This window comes from Anticarsia gemmatalis, chromosome 17, assembly GCF_050436995.1.
Source record: "Anticarsia gemmatalis isolate Benzon Research Colony breed Stoneville strain chromosome 17, ilAntGemm2 primary, whole genome shotgun sequence".
Classification (NCBI taxonomy): domain Eukaryota; kingdom Metazoa; phylum Arthropoda; class Insecta; order Lepidoptera; family Erebidae; genus Anticarsia; species Anticarsia gemmatalis.
The window spans coordinates 10,510,367-10,526,088 of NC_134761.1; the positions used below are offsets into that span (position 1 = coordinate 10,510,367).

At 39.7% G+C, this 15,722-nt stretch overlaps 1 protein-coding gene and 1 non-coding gene across 3 annotated transcripts in view; both read right to left on the bottom strand.

The window, feature by feature from the left end:
* Positions 1 to 274: 274 nt before the first annotated feature.
* The window catches only part of LOC142979700 (phospholipid-transporting ATPase ABCA3-like), a 46,493-nt gene continuing 31,045 nt past the window's right edge, over positions 275 to 15,722 (bottom strand). For both annotated transcript variants that reach the window (XM_076124787.1, XM_076124786.1), the window contains 18 exons: positions 15,232 to 15,297; positions 14,609 to 14,747; positions 13,778 to 14,027; positions 13,352 to 13,410; positions 12,634 to 12,746; positions 12,004 to 12,173; positions 10,926 to 10,984; positions 9,898 to 9,980; positions 9,245 to 9,452; positions 8,023 to 8,244; positions 6,973 to 7,095; positions 5,761 to 6,006; positions 5,125 to 5,216; positions 4,511 to 4,655; positions 3,261 to 3,377; positions 2,505 to 2,638; positions 1,922 to 2,069; positions 275 to 604 (listed from right to left, as the gene is read on the bottom strand). In XM_076124787.1, coding sequence (XP_075980902.1) covers positions 390 to 604; positions 1,922 to 2,069; positions 2,505 to 2,638; positions 3,261 to 3,377; positions 4,511 to 4,655; positions 5,125 to 5,216; positions 5,761 to 6,006; positions 6,973 to 7,095; positions 8,023 to 8,244; positions 9,245 to 9,452; positions 9,898 to 9,980; positions 10,926 to 10,984; positions 12,004 to 12,173; positions 12,634 to 12,746; positions 13,352 to 13,410; positions 13,778 to 14,027; positions 14,609 to 14,747; positions 15,232 to 15,297 — 2,589 coding nt within the window. In that variant the 3' untranslated portion in view covers positions 275 to 389. The remainder of the gene's footprint in view (positions 605 to 1,921; positions 2,070 to 2,504; positions 2,639 to 3,260; positions 3,378 to 4,510; positions 4,656 to 5,124; positions 5,217 to 5,760; positions 6,007 to 6,972; positions 7,096 to 8,022; positions 8,245 to 9,244; positions 9,453 to 9,897; positions 9,981 to 10,925; positions 10,985 to 12,003; positions 12,174 to 12,633; positions 12,747 to 13,351; positions 13,411 to 13,777; positions 14,028 to 14,608; positions 14,748 to 15,231; positions 15,298 to 15,722) is intronic.
* Positions 10,466 to 10,538, bottom strand: TRNAA-AGC (transfer RNA alanine (anticodon AGC)). The gene has a single exon. It is a non-coding gene; the product is annotated as a tRNA-Ala (tRNA).

The following is a 15,722-nucleotide window of genomic DNA, read 5'->3' on the forward strand; positions in this document are numbered from 1 at the left end:
GTGATGACAATAGATCGTTGTTGCTTGAGCGCTTTCCTGAGCGCGGCCCACAGGCGGCGCCGGGCGGCCACGTCCACGCCGGCGCTGGGCTCGTCCAGCAGAGTGACGTCACACATACAAGTTACCTGTGTGAGGTGATGACAATAGATCGTTGTTGCTTGAGCGCTTTCCTGAGCGCGGCCCACAGGCGGCGCCGGGCGGCCACGTCCACGCCGGCGCTGGGCTCGTCCAGCAGAGTGACGTCACACATACAAGTTACCTGTGTGAGGTGATGACAATAGATCGTTGTTGCTTGAGCGCTTTCCTGAGCGCGGCCCACAGGCGGCGCCGGGCGGCCACGTCCACGCCGGCGCTGGGCTCGTCCAGCAGAGTGACGTCACACATACAAGTTACCTGTGTGAGGTGATGACAATAGATCGTTGTTGCTTGAGCGCTTTCCTGAGCGCGGCCCACAGGCGGCGCCGGGCGGCCACGTCCACGCCGGCGCTGGGCTCGTCCAACAGCGTCAGTGCCGCGCCAGAACATAGTGCTGCTGCCGCTCCCAGGCGCCGGACACATCCCCCGCTGTATGAGTCTGCTGGACGGCGAGCGTACTCCCTTAAACCTAGCAGAAATTAGAACTCATCAAATGCCCGTACTCGTGCAAACAATAACAGTCTTTGTTTGATAAAAATCAGACCAATATTTCTAGAGTTACAAGGTTGTAAAGTTTTGTCGTTTTCAGGTCGACGCGACCAGAGCGCGCAGCTCATTTAACAGTGGCCTCGTCAAACGACCGAATACGTAACAATAACAACGTGCTCTGTAATGGACGTCGAAGAAGCTGGCTCCAAACGCGCGAGCACTAAACGTATTTCATACGAATGGATAAGCACCGACACGACATGTTAAACCTTAAACGTAGGACCGACGTCTTTTCGGGCTCTCGCTGAGAAATTCTTTCATACGAATGAGTAAACACCGACACGATATGTTAGACCTCAAGTGAGGAAACACTGTGTATGTAATAATCTGAGCTTAAACGACTTTTATTAGAGGTCGAATCGAGTCGGTTCACATCTGACGGAAGATGCGTCGGGCGTAGCTTTTTTAGCATTGGCTTCGCACCGCCCTTCAGTTTCATATGTAAGGTTACCTTATGTTCTAACGTGACTCGACCGATAATACGCGACGCATTTTCCATCAGATACGAATATGCCCTAAAACCGTGTCCGCCGCGAATCAATTCACGCGTTACTCAGATTCTAGGCGCCCATACATCGCGTCCAGAAGCGTCGCACGAGTTCAAAATACGCAAATAGCTTAGCGTACACAAGGATCGTACCTTGTGGACATAACGTCCGCGCTATTTCTATAGTAGTTTTAGGTCAATTTTACGATTGTTTTTAAAAGTCGTTGCTTTAAAACAAAAGGGCCACCAATGTACCATACACACCATGTATAATACATTTTATCGGGTTGACAAAAAAGACTTAAGTAATTTTTTATTACTTATAATGCGATATTGATGGAAGTATATTTAAAATATTAAAATTTACCCCATAAAATGACTGATTTTACCGTTGGTAAGGTTAACGTGGCAAAGCAAAGATAGTACAGTATAGACACACTAAGGGCGCGTTCCGACTATGTCGTGACGACAGATAATCGTGTAGTTTTAAGTGTCGTGGCTTATATGTTTAAATGGACGTGTTCACATATAGAACGACACGACTTACTGTCGTCTACGACATTTTTTGCAGTGACAACAAATTATCGTGACAGTGGGGACGGCTAGATACGCAATCGTTATAATGGGAACCGGTAGAGACGACAATCGCCCAACGATAAATTAATCGTTACGACATAGTGGGAACGCACCCTTAGTGGTAAGTTATTTAAAACTTAACCGGGTGTAAAATAATTTGGTACATAAACTCACCAACGACATCGATCCAAGCTTGCACTTCCTCTTTAACCTGATGCTGGTCCAGACCGCGGAGAGTCAGCACCATCTCCAGGTTCTGCTCGCCAGTTTGGAACATGTCCAGCCCGAAGAATTGCGGACAGTAGCCCAAGGTTTGTAAGTACTGGGGACAATATTAATTACACATACATTTTATTAATTAAAGAAAAAAAAGGCCAAATTCTTAAGATATATTTTCATTTAAAACTATTTAATAAAAAAAAATTGTCGGTCATTCTACAGTTTAAAAAATTATTATTATTTGATTATTATTAGAAACTTTAATAAAAAAAAAATCGGTCATTCCACAGGTTCAAAAAATCTTATTAGAAACGTAGATATTACTATATTACATTTGTGTATAGTAAATAAGTAATTAATTATATATATAAAATACTACATATAATATATAAAAAGTTAAAAAGTCTGACTATAATGGTACTCCTTTTGGCTTTAATTTTCCTCCATAAATCTTGGAATTAACTACAAATACTTGAATAATGCCCAGACGTGGAGAAAAAAAATAATTTCAGCCATTAATATAACATGTGTTAGTTACCTGTGAGTTGTCCTTCTTGAGATGGTGTCCGTTGCCGAAGATCTGTCCCCTGGTGACGCACTCCTCGGCCGTCAGCATCTTGAACGTGGTGGACTTGCCCGCGCCGTTCACGCCCAGCAGACCGAAACACTCGCCTGTAACAAAGGAACATTTGAAAAGGAATTTTATCGATACTTTTTCATTCACCTGAGTATTTGATATATTTAAAATAATTTTGAGTGAGTGGCAGGTTATAGTAGGCTGGCATGGTAGCTTGAGGGAGGCTTTTATCCCACAATGGGACAGAACAGATAAAAATAAGCAATAAGGTTTCATTCATTTTATTAGGTCGGGGAAAAAGTATTTTCGCATTATAGTATGTATGAACTTGTAATAAAATCTCTTTGGCTTCAAGAATCACAAATGAGTACACGGTTAATTAGGTTTCTTTCAGTGAGCTCGTGGGTACCCAAATATCGAGCTTTTTTGTGTAGACAAAAGATTTTATTACAAGTTCATACATACTATAATGCAAAAAGACTTTTCCCGACCTAATAACATTTACAACCAGACCCAGAATAAATTAAAGATCGCACAAATATCTACTTCGTGTGGACCTCCGATCTTCCGGCAATAGTAGTAGCGTGGCGACTACTTTTACTACTGCGCCATATTATTTTGTTATTTACATCTAAAGAATTAACGTAATAAAGCATTCCCACGCTTATTCTCGCAATAATAATATCAATAACAGTCAATAAATAATATGAGACGTACCTTTTTTAACGGAAAAGCTGACTCCTCTGACGGCGTTACAATCTTTGCGGAACAGTGACGCGTAGTTCTTGTGCACCTCCGATACTAGCAGAGAGTCTTGGTTTATGCTGTATGCAGCTGTGAACAACATCACCCACATTAAAGACAGTATAAGAACACTAAGGCATGCAAGGTTTCATCACGATCCTCCAACGTAGGAGCAAGTGACAATGGAGAATGTTACTAGGTATGCCAAATCGCTTGAAATTTTGACTCAGTAAAGCCTGTACATGTACATGAAAACTAGTTTTTGTTTTAGTCAAAAATACCAAGTAGTTTTGATTTTACAAGCATTCAAAGTTTCAAAAAATATCGAGTCCCGCTAACAGCATGACGTCATAGTACACCATGCCGCGCGGGCCGCGTCCCGCTTAATATCAAGTCTCCAGCCGTAGATGTAATAGCTTATGCAGTATTTTGTTGTGTTTTCGTCTGCTTATTACATTTAAAGTGTAATAATAGTAAATATTATTAAAAAAGACTATGTGAGCCAGAATTAGCGTAATGTACAATGACGTCACACCGACTCGCGCGGTTACAACTTGTTTTACTTATAAATCGGAAACTAATTGACGTATCAAAGTAATTCTTTCACTAGTATTTTTTATTTTTAACAGAGAATATGGAGAGCTAATAATCCAAATTTGTTAACATTCTCCATTATTATTCCTACTACACAAATTATTTCGAAATGTCATTCTGCCTCGGGTTCGAACTGTAGACCACTTGCGTGTAAAGTACCAATTTATACCACTCGGTTATCATCGCTTACTAATCGGCAGAATTGTAATTTTTTTAGTACATTGAAAAGATATATTTAGGCTTACGTTTTTCAGAGGTGAACAATAAAATTGCATTTTTAATGTGCAGGGGGGGTTACAAGATAGCGACCGGGGACTAGAATTACGACCCCAAATACTTGAACTTCTAATGACCCCCTCCACACATCTATACTAATATTATAAAGCTGAAGAGTTCGTTTGTTTGTTTGAACGCGCTAATCTCAGGAACTAGTGGTCCGATTTGAAAAATTATTTCAGTGTTAGATAGCCCATTTATCGAAGGCTATCATCATCACGCTACAACCAATAGGAGCCGAGAACCAGTAAAAAATGTTACAAAAATGGGGAAAAATGTGACCTATTCTCTATTATGTGACGCAAGGGAAGTTGCGCGAGATAGCTAGTAAAAAAAATAAAATCGTATGTTACGTTTAGTAATCTCCTGCTGCACGTAGACTCGTTCTGCCCTGACCGTGGCGTCCAGGTTGTCGGCCTCTTGCGGCTGGTAGCGCAGGTTCCTTATCCAGTCGAAGAAGCTGTTGAACACGCCGCGCTGAGTCATCACCACCATAGTCTGAACACAAATAAATACAGACATTTTGTTAGTTAAATGTTGATCAATATCATGCGATATAGATTATCGCTTTTTACTTTTCGTGATATAAATAAAATCATGTCATTAACAGGTGTGATTTTATGGCCCGAAGTAGTAGGCAAAGGTGTAAGAAATACGACTATGTTTCGCCATCAACAATATAAGTCTTATGATCCTATGTAATAGGGAGCATATTGCCATATACTCGCGACATGACCAACGGCACTCAATAAATAAGAATCTACTAAAACATGTTTTGTTTTTAAAGATCTCGGTCCTAACCGTGTTAAATTTTATACATACAATGCATCTTATTACGCCTATTACACCTTATTAGCCAGTGACCAAAGAATGCCACTTGGTACAATCCTTACAAACTTTTCTTGCTTCATTCAAATCCATATCTCATATTAAATTAAATTTAAATATAAATTGGCAGGTATCTTACCATGATAACAATGAACTGCGCGATCAGTATGTAGACGCCCGGCTGCGGTGAAAAGTCGTCCGTGTTGAAGTAGCTCCGTGCTTGTTCACCCGCTGAACACAAACACATCAATGAAAACATTATTTAGTACTTTAGTCAGGAACCAAAGTACAGTAAAGTCTTGGACAGGCATAATAAATAAATAAATTCAACCCATTGCTGGACAAGGGTCTCCTTCCGCAATGAGAGAGGGGTTAGGCCTTGAGTCCACCACGCTGGCCAAGTGCGGGTTGAGCTAAAGTATGGATTTTGTTATTGATGCTATGAAAAGCATTATTATTTTTGTTAGACCGCGATTCGTAAAACGTTCTCAAGCATTTATTTAGATAATGAGATGAATCAAAAACAGTATTCATTTAATTTTTCATCATTATTATGTAACCTAACCTGAACTTTACTAACGAAATAGACTACTAACGATTTTAAACTCTCGCTACATGTACACATAATAATATTCTAACCTTTAATTTATACGGCTTTAAAAATGCCCTATTAATTACATGCTTTTCGGAAAATTGACAAAAGCATTAAAAATTTCTTTATAGCAAAAAATATTTTTAAGGCATTTTTATCTACCGAAATATGGTCACAACTTACCACAGCACCTAGCCTGCGCCCCAGCATCGAATCCCACCTCATTAACGAAGATCCTGGGGCAGTACTTCCTGGTGAGCACGCACCACTGGTTGAGCCGCGCCACGGTGACGGCGCGGAACATGCTGGTGATGAACGTGTACTGCGGAGATATGTACGAGCAGAACTCCAGGAAGTAATACATGGGGCCGCGGTTGGCTGATGTTTCGAATAGCGCGTGCGCTGACTTCACTATGGGTAGGACTAGACCTGTGGGATAAAATATTTATATTTTAGAATAAGATTTAATCAATGCAGATTGTAATTATAATATTTGCTGGCGAATTTAACGAAGTCATTAGACCGGAGTTAAATAATAATTTGTGTAATCCACAAATAATTCATTGTAATTTTTTTTAAAGGATAACTCCTGCACTAAGAATTGCTCCTGTGTAGCGGGCACTTTTACAAACATACAAGCAAAGGAAGCACAACCAGACCCGAAACATTTTTTTGTGGATCGGTCAAATAATTTGTTCCGTGTGGGAATCGCACCCACGACCTCCCGACGCAATGGTAGCGGCATGGTGGCCTTAACCACTGCGCCACAGTGGCAGTCAAAAATTCGGAAAGGAATATTGAACAAAAACCATCATTGAATCTATACTAATATTATGAAGCTGAAGAGTTTGTTTGTTTGAGCGCGCTAATCTCAGAAACTACTGGTCCGATTTTAAAAAATCTTTCAATGATAAATAGCCCATTTATCGAGGACGGCAATAGGCTATAAATCATCACGCTACGACTTATAGGAGCAGAGTACTAGAAAAAATGTTACAAAAACGGGGGAAAATTTTACCCATTCTCTCTTATGTGACGCAAGCAAAGTTGCGCGGGTCAGCTAGTAAATTATACAAGTGGTCGAGGATTCGACCAGCTCGACCAGAACTTGTAAATATTTTCACATACCTTTTATCATTAGTAGTATAGAACCATCTTAATTTGAAGGAATCGATGAAAAGATATTATTAAGAAATCAGTAACATTTAATTAAAGAATAACCCTCTTATTCATAAACACACTATAAACCTGTTTTACTTAAAAAGCTATTATAATATGTTTTCTCTTCTTCATTTCGCTAAGGAGTGAGAGAAACAAAACACTTTATAAGTCTTTCATAACTTCATGTGTTTTTATGAATAAGAATATAAGGATGTTGATAATAGTTATACTTACCGAATATAAAGAGCATAGCGATGAGTACGATGTTGGTGCTGGTCTCCTTGTAGCCGAAGCTCACGAGGTACATGAACGCGAACGAGGCCAGCGTTCCCGTCACCATGATCATTGAGAAAGACACTGTGGAACATTGTAAGCAACATTATTTCCATTTTTATGTTACAAACAACCATGTTTTTGCATTGACCTAATCCAGTGGATCCCAAACACTGGTGGTCCGCGGAAGTCAAAATATGGTCCGCGAATGACTTTAAAATTTTAAAGCTTCAGTATTATTATTTCACTTTACTTTTAATGTACTTAAATACTGGTCCCTGCTAGCAAGAATAATATAAAAGTGGTCCCGAACTAAGAAAAGGTTGGGATCCCCGGATCTAATCGAATGGATATATAAAAGTATTTCATGTGAACTTGATTTTGAACTTTTTGGTGACATTTGATTCTTTTTAATAATATGTTAGATAGTTCCCTTTTAAGCCCCAACATTTTTCACAATCACTGTAAAAGTGAAAGAAACCGGTGAGACAGGCCGATTTTTTTACATTTTAACTTATAAAGAAATTTTTGTGAGGGATTGTAAAGCCGCGTGTAGAAGTTCGTCTGCGGTTCTGCCCGCGCGGAATTACACCCCTCTTTGAAATTGAATTAAAAAGGTCCTCTCTTTACGCAGGGAACATACGTGCTAGACACATTTTTCAAGGAACATGTACGCTAAAATTCAGTTATTCGCAGTAAATAGTTTCGGCTGTGCGTTATCCATCAGTCAGTCAGTCTTCTTTTTGTCGTATGGTTAGTGGTCAACCTAGAATCAAAATTGGTCAAGCCGCCCGAAGGCCTTTAAAATGGCTTAACGACTGTTACCCTTGTAGATAACAGTCGGGACCGACTTTTAACGTGCCCTCAGTTCAAATACCACTATGCGGTCACACATCTATGGAATGACCGCGCCAAGGGTTGCTTAACCCACAGATCGTTTACCGACCGGTGAGCGCAACTGGCTATGGGCACCTCAGTCAGTCAGTAAGGGAAGAGTTATAAACAACTTACGTAGAAACTCAGGCTGGTCAAAGGTGGAGTCCATATCGAGCGTGAGAACAGCTATGATGGCGGGCACGATGATGAAGAGCACAGTGAGCGCCATGTGGAACAGCAGCGTGGCGGCCCAGTGCAGCGCGGCGGGACAGCCCGACATCACGTGGATGTGGCGCGCGCCCGACAAGCGCTCGCGGCACGGGAGCGACACGCAGTGGAAACTGGTGGCTTGCGTGACTGCGGAAAATATATACATATATAATACTAGCCGACCCGGCAAACGTTGTTCTGCCATATAAAAAAAAAGTGTCACTTAGGGGTATGAAAAATGGATGTTGGCCGATTGTCAGACCTACTCAATATGCTCACAAAATTTTATGAGAATCGGTCAAGCCGTTTCGGAGGAGTATGGCAAGGAAAACTGTGACGCGAGAATTTTATATATTAGATAAACACTGTTGTACCCAAAGGTTTAGGCAGAAGAATATAATATTAGGTCGGCAAAAAGTCTTTTCGCATTATAGTATGTATTAACTTGTAATAAAATCTTTTCTCTTCACAAAAAAGCTCGATATTTGGGTACCTCACGAGCTCACTGAAAGAAACCAAATGAACCGTGTACTCATTTGTGATTCTTGAAGTCAAAGAGATTTTATTACAAGTTCATACATACTATAATGCGAAAAGACTTTTTCCCCGACCTAATATACGCCCACGCTCATGTGTATAGCTCCTAACGGGCGAGCATATTCAAATATACATGCATGTAACCAAACTTAAATAAATAAGGAAAGACAAATAACACTAACTAAGGTGCTAGTCCAACGTCCAGATATAGTACAATTTTATCTCATTGATTCCATTCCCTAGAATGTTAGTCCCCCGGCCCCATACAAACCATTGTATCGATTAAATCAATTTTGCAATTGTTTTCGCATATTTACTGGCACTTTATCTATCAGATTATTTCACCTGACACCTAACCTCCAGTAGTAGCAATATTATTTTTTTAACCAATTACTGTTTCAAACTAGGGAGGGGTGCGGCCTTTAGTCCACCACACTGACCAACTGAGGGTACTGAACATCCCTTAAAGAAATATGTTAATCAACTATATTATATATCTCCCATGGGATGGTGCAGCGTTGAACTACATTAGAATAAGATACTTGTACAACTAACAACGTCAGTGAGTCTTTATTACTTGTAAATAAATGATTATTATTATAATACTTACAGAAAGTAATGAAAACAGCCCACAATATAGCGATGTAGGCTTCTTTAGGCTGCTTGGCTTGTTCCGTGTGTCGCACGTAGCCCTCCACGGGGTGGTTGTTGGTGGAGATGCGCGGCTCGGGCCAGCGCAGGTGGCGCATGCCCAGCAAGTTGGACAACATGTTCAGAGCCACCGGCGCCGCGTGGCGGATCGTCGTTGTGAATAGTACCTGTGAAATATTGTTATGTTAGTATTGTCGAAATAAGTAGTTTATATTTAAACTGAAAAATTTAGAGTTATTGGTCCGAATTTGTTGTTTTATTTTTGCTTAGAATCGGATTTCGGAATTCGGAGAAAGAAATGTTTTATTTTCTAAAAAAGATTGATTAGTAACTGACCAGAGTAAAAGTTTAGGGAAAGAATTAATGTATACAAATATTATATTATTATAGTCTCAGATGATCCTAATTTCCTTTTCATTGTGACGCCGACTGTTAAATGGACACGTTATCAAACTCCTGCTTGCTTGAATATACAAACAGCAATAGGAAATATCAGATAGCACATTGACTCAGGAATCGAACACGGGATTTTGTGATTACACTAAAGTAAAAAATGACAAGTCTTATAATAATAATGAATTATATGAAAGTAAAATAATATAAAATAATTACTTTGGCGCTAGTGTCGTTCAGTTCGACGCCGGCGATGTACTTGTTGTATTCTAACACGTCCTTCTTGCCTATCTCTAGTATTCCTATAGAAAAACAAATAAAAATAATTAACATCAAACATTTTAATACATACACAAGTTTTCCCGACTCGGGAATAGAACTTCGTGAATTATATATATATATGTAATCAGTAAAGTTGACTATAATTAAAATCGAAAAATTAAAGAAGCTAGGTTTATTACACTTTCACGGAACAGTTAAACCAGTTTAAGTAGAATTTATTTAGCAATATGACTGATTATATCCCGTACTATTATTGATTATATATTTAAGTATGTTTTTACAATAACCCTCTTATTCATAAACACACTATAAACCTATTTTAGTCAAAAAACTACTTTAATATGTTTTCTCTTTTTCATTTCGCTAAGGAGTGAAAGAAACAAAACTCTTTTTAAGCCTTTCTTAACTTCATATATTTTTATGAATAAGAGGGTAAATGTTAAAAACTTTTATGAAAATATTGTATTTTAAAAATAAAAACAACAAAAAGAAGCCAAAGTTGCATTGGAGGCGCCGGGTATCGATCCCGGTACCTCTCGCATGCTAAGCGAGCGCTCTACCATCTGAGCTACGCCCCCGGTTGACAGAGAAGGCGAAATTGTCATTCAGCTTGCAAAAACATCGAAATCGTATTACGTCGTTGTTTGGAAATGTTTAGATTAGTGGTCAACCTAGTGTCAAAGTTGTTCCAGCCGCCCGAAGGCCTTTGACGTGGCTTAACGACTGTTATCTTAATTGACAACAACCGTGACCGACTTTTATGTCAGTTCAAATACCACTATGCGGTCCCCCATCTATCGAATGATTGCGCCAAGGTTTGCTTGCCCCCAGACCGTGTACCGATAGGTGAGCGCAACTGGCTATGGGCGCCTATATCCCGGAGAAGAGCATAGACAAGATTGTGTAGACACAGGTGAAACCGCGGGTGAAAGCTACATGTATGAGAATAAAATTAATATACTTACTATTAGCCACATTATCGGTCGGTTCCAATGAAAATCCGCTGTACTCTTGATTCAAAGTTCTGAAACAATATATTCAATGTAACTTACAAATATATTTAATGCAATTTTTTGTCACGCTTTCACGGCTAAACCGCTAAACTAATTTTCATGAAAATACCCCAGAGATAGTTGGCGACCTGGGTTCAAATCTACGCTACTATTCTGCGTTAAAATAGGAGATTGAATATGAACCGAGTGGCGTTCCTTGGTTCATATCTACCTATATGGAAACATGGCGAGATTTTTTTGAATTAATAAAAAAGTTCAGGTCTAAAATAAAAAACTAATGTTTTTATTTAACTTCATCCCCTAGGGGTACGCGGAATCCGCGTGGCGTGCGGTCTATGCCTTCGGCAGTTATGGTCCCACATAACCCTGCACTCCACCCAGGGTGCAGGTGTGTGCTTAAGCCCCCCTCCAAATGTTGGCCCCAATGCTCGAACCAACGTTGGACTGCAAACTCGGTGAGGCGTACACACGTTGCCTAATAAACTAGTTCCGTCCCATCAGATCACGAGCGTTGGCACAAATTCCTTTGATGAAACCGACACGAGCCGGCCAACTACCAATGCTCGCCCCAACGTTGGGACCAATGCCATTTTCTAGATCCGCACGTTGAACGAATGGGGCCTATATTGGGGCCAACGTGTGGAGCCTGCGTAATGCTATAGCCACGTAAAAAATGGGGTAAGAAACACTGTAGTCTATATTAATAATTTCGTCAAGAGGTACGGTAGACTCGATTGAAACCTTACCTGAATAATAAAACATAAAAAAATAATGATTTCGAGTCGACAACATATATCCGCAAAATTCGGATTGTCGAGTATTTTGTTATATTCTAATGTGTTGACAGACGAATCACAGTCGCCATCTTGGGTTTTTCAATAATTGACGTTTCGCGAATGTTATTTTTGAGACTTTTTATGATTCTCTTTGTTTTTTTTTTAACTTGACATTTGCCAATGACAGCCATAACATTACGAGTCCCGTTTGACCCGAGCGAAGCCGGGATATATCTAGTGTGTTAATAATGTACCTGAATGTAGCAGCATCATCGGCCTGCAAGTTGTACAACAGTCGTCGGTCGCTGACGTCACTGTACATGGACAGGTCAAGGCGAAGCTCCGGCAGCGGCTTGTCGCCGATGTAGAAGTTGTTCATCGTGTTCGTTATCAAGAATATCACCGTTATCGGGATTATTATTTGCTGGAAATAAAAAGAGAGATAAAAATTACAATATAAAAGTTAGATTTACAAGTTTGAAATTTAAATTGAAACTGCATCAAAAACGGTTCAGCCAAATACGAGACCATCGCGCACATACATATCTACATATAGTTAAAACTGAGACCGTACTTTTCGGTTAAAAATCCGATTTTTGTATTATAAATGCAAAAGTAACATTGACAGTCTGTCTGTCAGTGTCGTCCTGATACCTAATCTGCGGAACCGTTTTGGATAAAGTTTTATACACAGATAGTTTTAGACCCAAGAAAAGACATAGTAATAGTTCAGGTTCCGGAAAAGTCGTAGTAATACTGAAGTTCTTGCAATACAATTCTAGCAAAACAATTTTTAAAGCCCTATGAAGAGTTTTATTTAATTACCAAATTTTTGCCCTATAAAGAGTTTTATTTAATTAACAAGAATAAATAGTTATGCTTACAAATATAAGGAAGACCCATTTCCTGTAGAGCGCGTATCGCATCTGTCTCTTGAGTAGAATGATGAGTTGTCGCCAGTACAGGTGGAGGCCCGTCAGTCTCTCCTGGGTCGGCACTGAACACAACACATTCCTTTGAAATTCACTCATTCGTTTTATGATTGTAGTCTGTCAATTTAGTAAAGAGCCATGGCAGGCTTGACTTGTTTATACTAACTAAAATTAATAATTGCTGTTTATTTTTAAAATAAAGTACCGATATCAAACAGGCCACCGTCAGCTGTATAAGCCTGCGGATTACCGATTCACAGTCAATGTATCTTATTTGACAATAACTCGAACTATCTTTAAGCACGCAGAGGGCAAGTTCAAATACTCAGCGGTGATCCATCCACGGAATATACTCGTTAAAGTTGCTTAACCAACTGATCCCTCGCGCCTCATTTTCTTGTGTTTTAATCATACTTATATTATAAAAACTCAAGTCTGTATAATATAATAGGTTACGGGAATTAACGCGAATACGCATTTTACCTTGAAATGCCTAACGTTTCGGCGCAGGACCACGGCGAGTACAAAATGCGTGTTCGCGTTAATTTCCGTATCCTACCATATATTAAACATGCAACGCGAGAGTTTAAAATTTATTACGACAGTCTGTATGTCTATTACGTCTTCATAAAACTACTGCACCGATTTGATTCAATAGATAAACGCTTACCAGGAGTAACGCCATCAACTCCGTTCTCAATAGCTGACATGTCCGTGTCACTGCACAACCTAGAAAATACAAAATATAATAAATACTGGGACTATTCTCTGAATACATCGCAAGATGAATGCTGACTAGTGTTATGAAGTACCTAACTGAACTGTATTACAATTTTTTTTTATAACATTACTGACCCACTGCTGGGTAAAGCCTGGGTAAGTCTCCTTCCGAATAAGAGGGGGGCTAGGCCCTGAGTCCACCACGCTGGTCAAGTGTGGGTTGGGGACTTTACATGCCCTCAAGAAATCTATAAAATATTTTTATGCATGCAAGGTTGCATCAGGATGTTTTTCTTACCATTAGAGCAAGTGATATATTATTTCTAATACACATATAACTTCGAAGTCATTCGTGTCAAAAATCAGGTATACTTACTTCAAAAACACTTCCTCAAGCGTAGAAACGCCGACGCCAATGGAATCTATACCAAGTTCAGATCGTTTGTTCTCCAACGACGTGAACAGTTCCGGGAACTGATCGTTAGCGCTCGCCGGCAAGTTGTACGCTATGGAGTTGATCGTCTTCTCCTTGATAGTGGCTCCCGACACGTGGGCTAGTACTGTTTGAGTTATCGCTGGTTCGTTAGGCAGGCCTATCGTGGTTAGGGAGAGACGGTAGCCGTTACCTGTGGAAAAAATATAGGTATTGATTGTAGTGTAACATTTTGTGTGTGTTCTTTATCATGATTTTAGTAGAAAACCTTGGCAGAGTATTTCCGAAGTAAAATTTCGGTACCAAACAGTCAGCTGCATAGGTCTACGGGTCACAGATGTTTGAAATTCTAAATTCTTGCACACAAGGCTCTCTACTAAGTTGATAGATTGTAGTAGCCTATGTATTAAATAGTGGGGTAAATTTATACAATTATATTGTTCACCAACCGTGTGCTGTAAGTTTTCCGAAGATTTAAAATAAATAAATAAACGTTACTGCAAAAAGAGTAATCGCTCAAAAAGCTTCCCGTACTACAGTAAAATATTTAGAATAATCTTTCAATGTACCTTGTATAAGACTATTTTATTTTTGGATGCACTCATGATGGTCCCTACACTAGTCCATTGACAAACAACGAACAACTTAATGTAGACAACCAAAAGCAAAGAAGTGTAATTTACGTATAAGAATAAATAATTAGATACAATCAACATATCAATGATCACAATGCAATACAAGAAATGTTCCTATGAATGTAAGTGAAGCACAGACCCACGGCCTTCTTGAGGTGCATGGTGGTGGCGAAGCAGCGCAGCTCCCCCTGGTGCAGCGCCACGACGCGGTCGCCCAGCGCGTCCGCCTCCTCCATGAAGTGCGTGGACAGCAGCACCGTGCGGGAGCCGCGGAGAGACTGCGGGGCAGTGGCTTAGTATACACGTGGGGCCGGTTGTAATAATCGGTTACGGGTCTTAAGCAACATTGAAAGTTAAAGGTTAAAATACCTTATTTGTTTACCCGACGTCACATCGACCGTGGTTGTGGGCTCACTGATGTGGCACAGTCGATTTATTTCGATCGAAATGTCGAAAATTTCGCGTTTAAGACCCATTACATTATAATGTAATGCATAAGAATCGCGAGAGTTTAAAATTGTTAAATGTAAATATTTAGGTTTAATATGGATTTCGACCACTTTTGTGGGAAGCTAATATACTGACTATTCACCGGGCATCGATCAGAGACAAACATTTGTGTGTAACGGTCGACTCTTCGATTTGACAAAAGACGCGACGGTCGACTGATTTCAATAAGAATGAGATAGATAGACAAATCAATGTATATAAATAAGCATTTTTATAACATTACATAAATATGAATGTGTTACAAACACTCACCAGAAGTAAATTCCATAGTTCACGTCTGGTCTGGACGTCGAGTCCAGAGGTGGGTTCGTCCAATACCTGAAAAATATAACCAATTTTATTATTGTGTATATTAAATCATAGAAGGTCTCACTTAGATGTGTCAGTTTGCCTTTTTTTAACGTTAATATACTACTAGCCGATATTCGACCTCAGCAACTCAGGACTTCGTCTGTATGTAGATGCACTAAACACAGATACACTCTTTATTCCTTCAATCCCACAGCCCGATTGGATAGGCAATCAATATGTCTTTATCTTTCTATATATATTACTAGCTTTTACCTGCGATTTTGTCCGCCACCTGAATTTTCCCATGGAAACGCGTCATTTTCCCGGGGTAAAAAGTGACCTATGTCCTTTCTCGGGTATCAAAATATTTCCATACCAAATTTCATGTAAATTGTTTCAGTAGTTTAGGCGTAATTGAGTAACAGGCAGACAGACAGACAGAGTTACTTTCA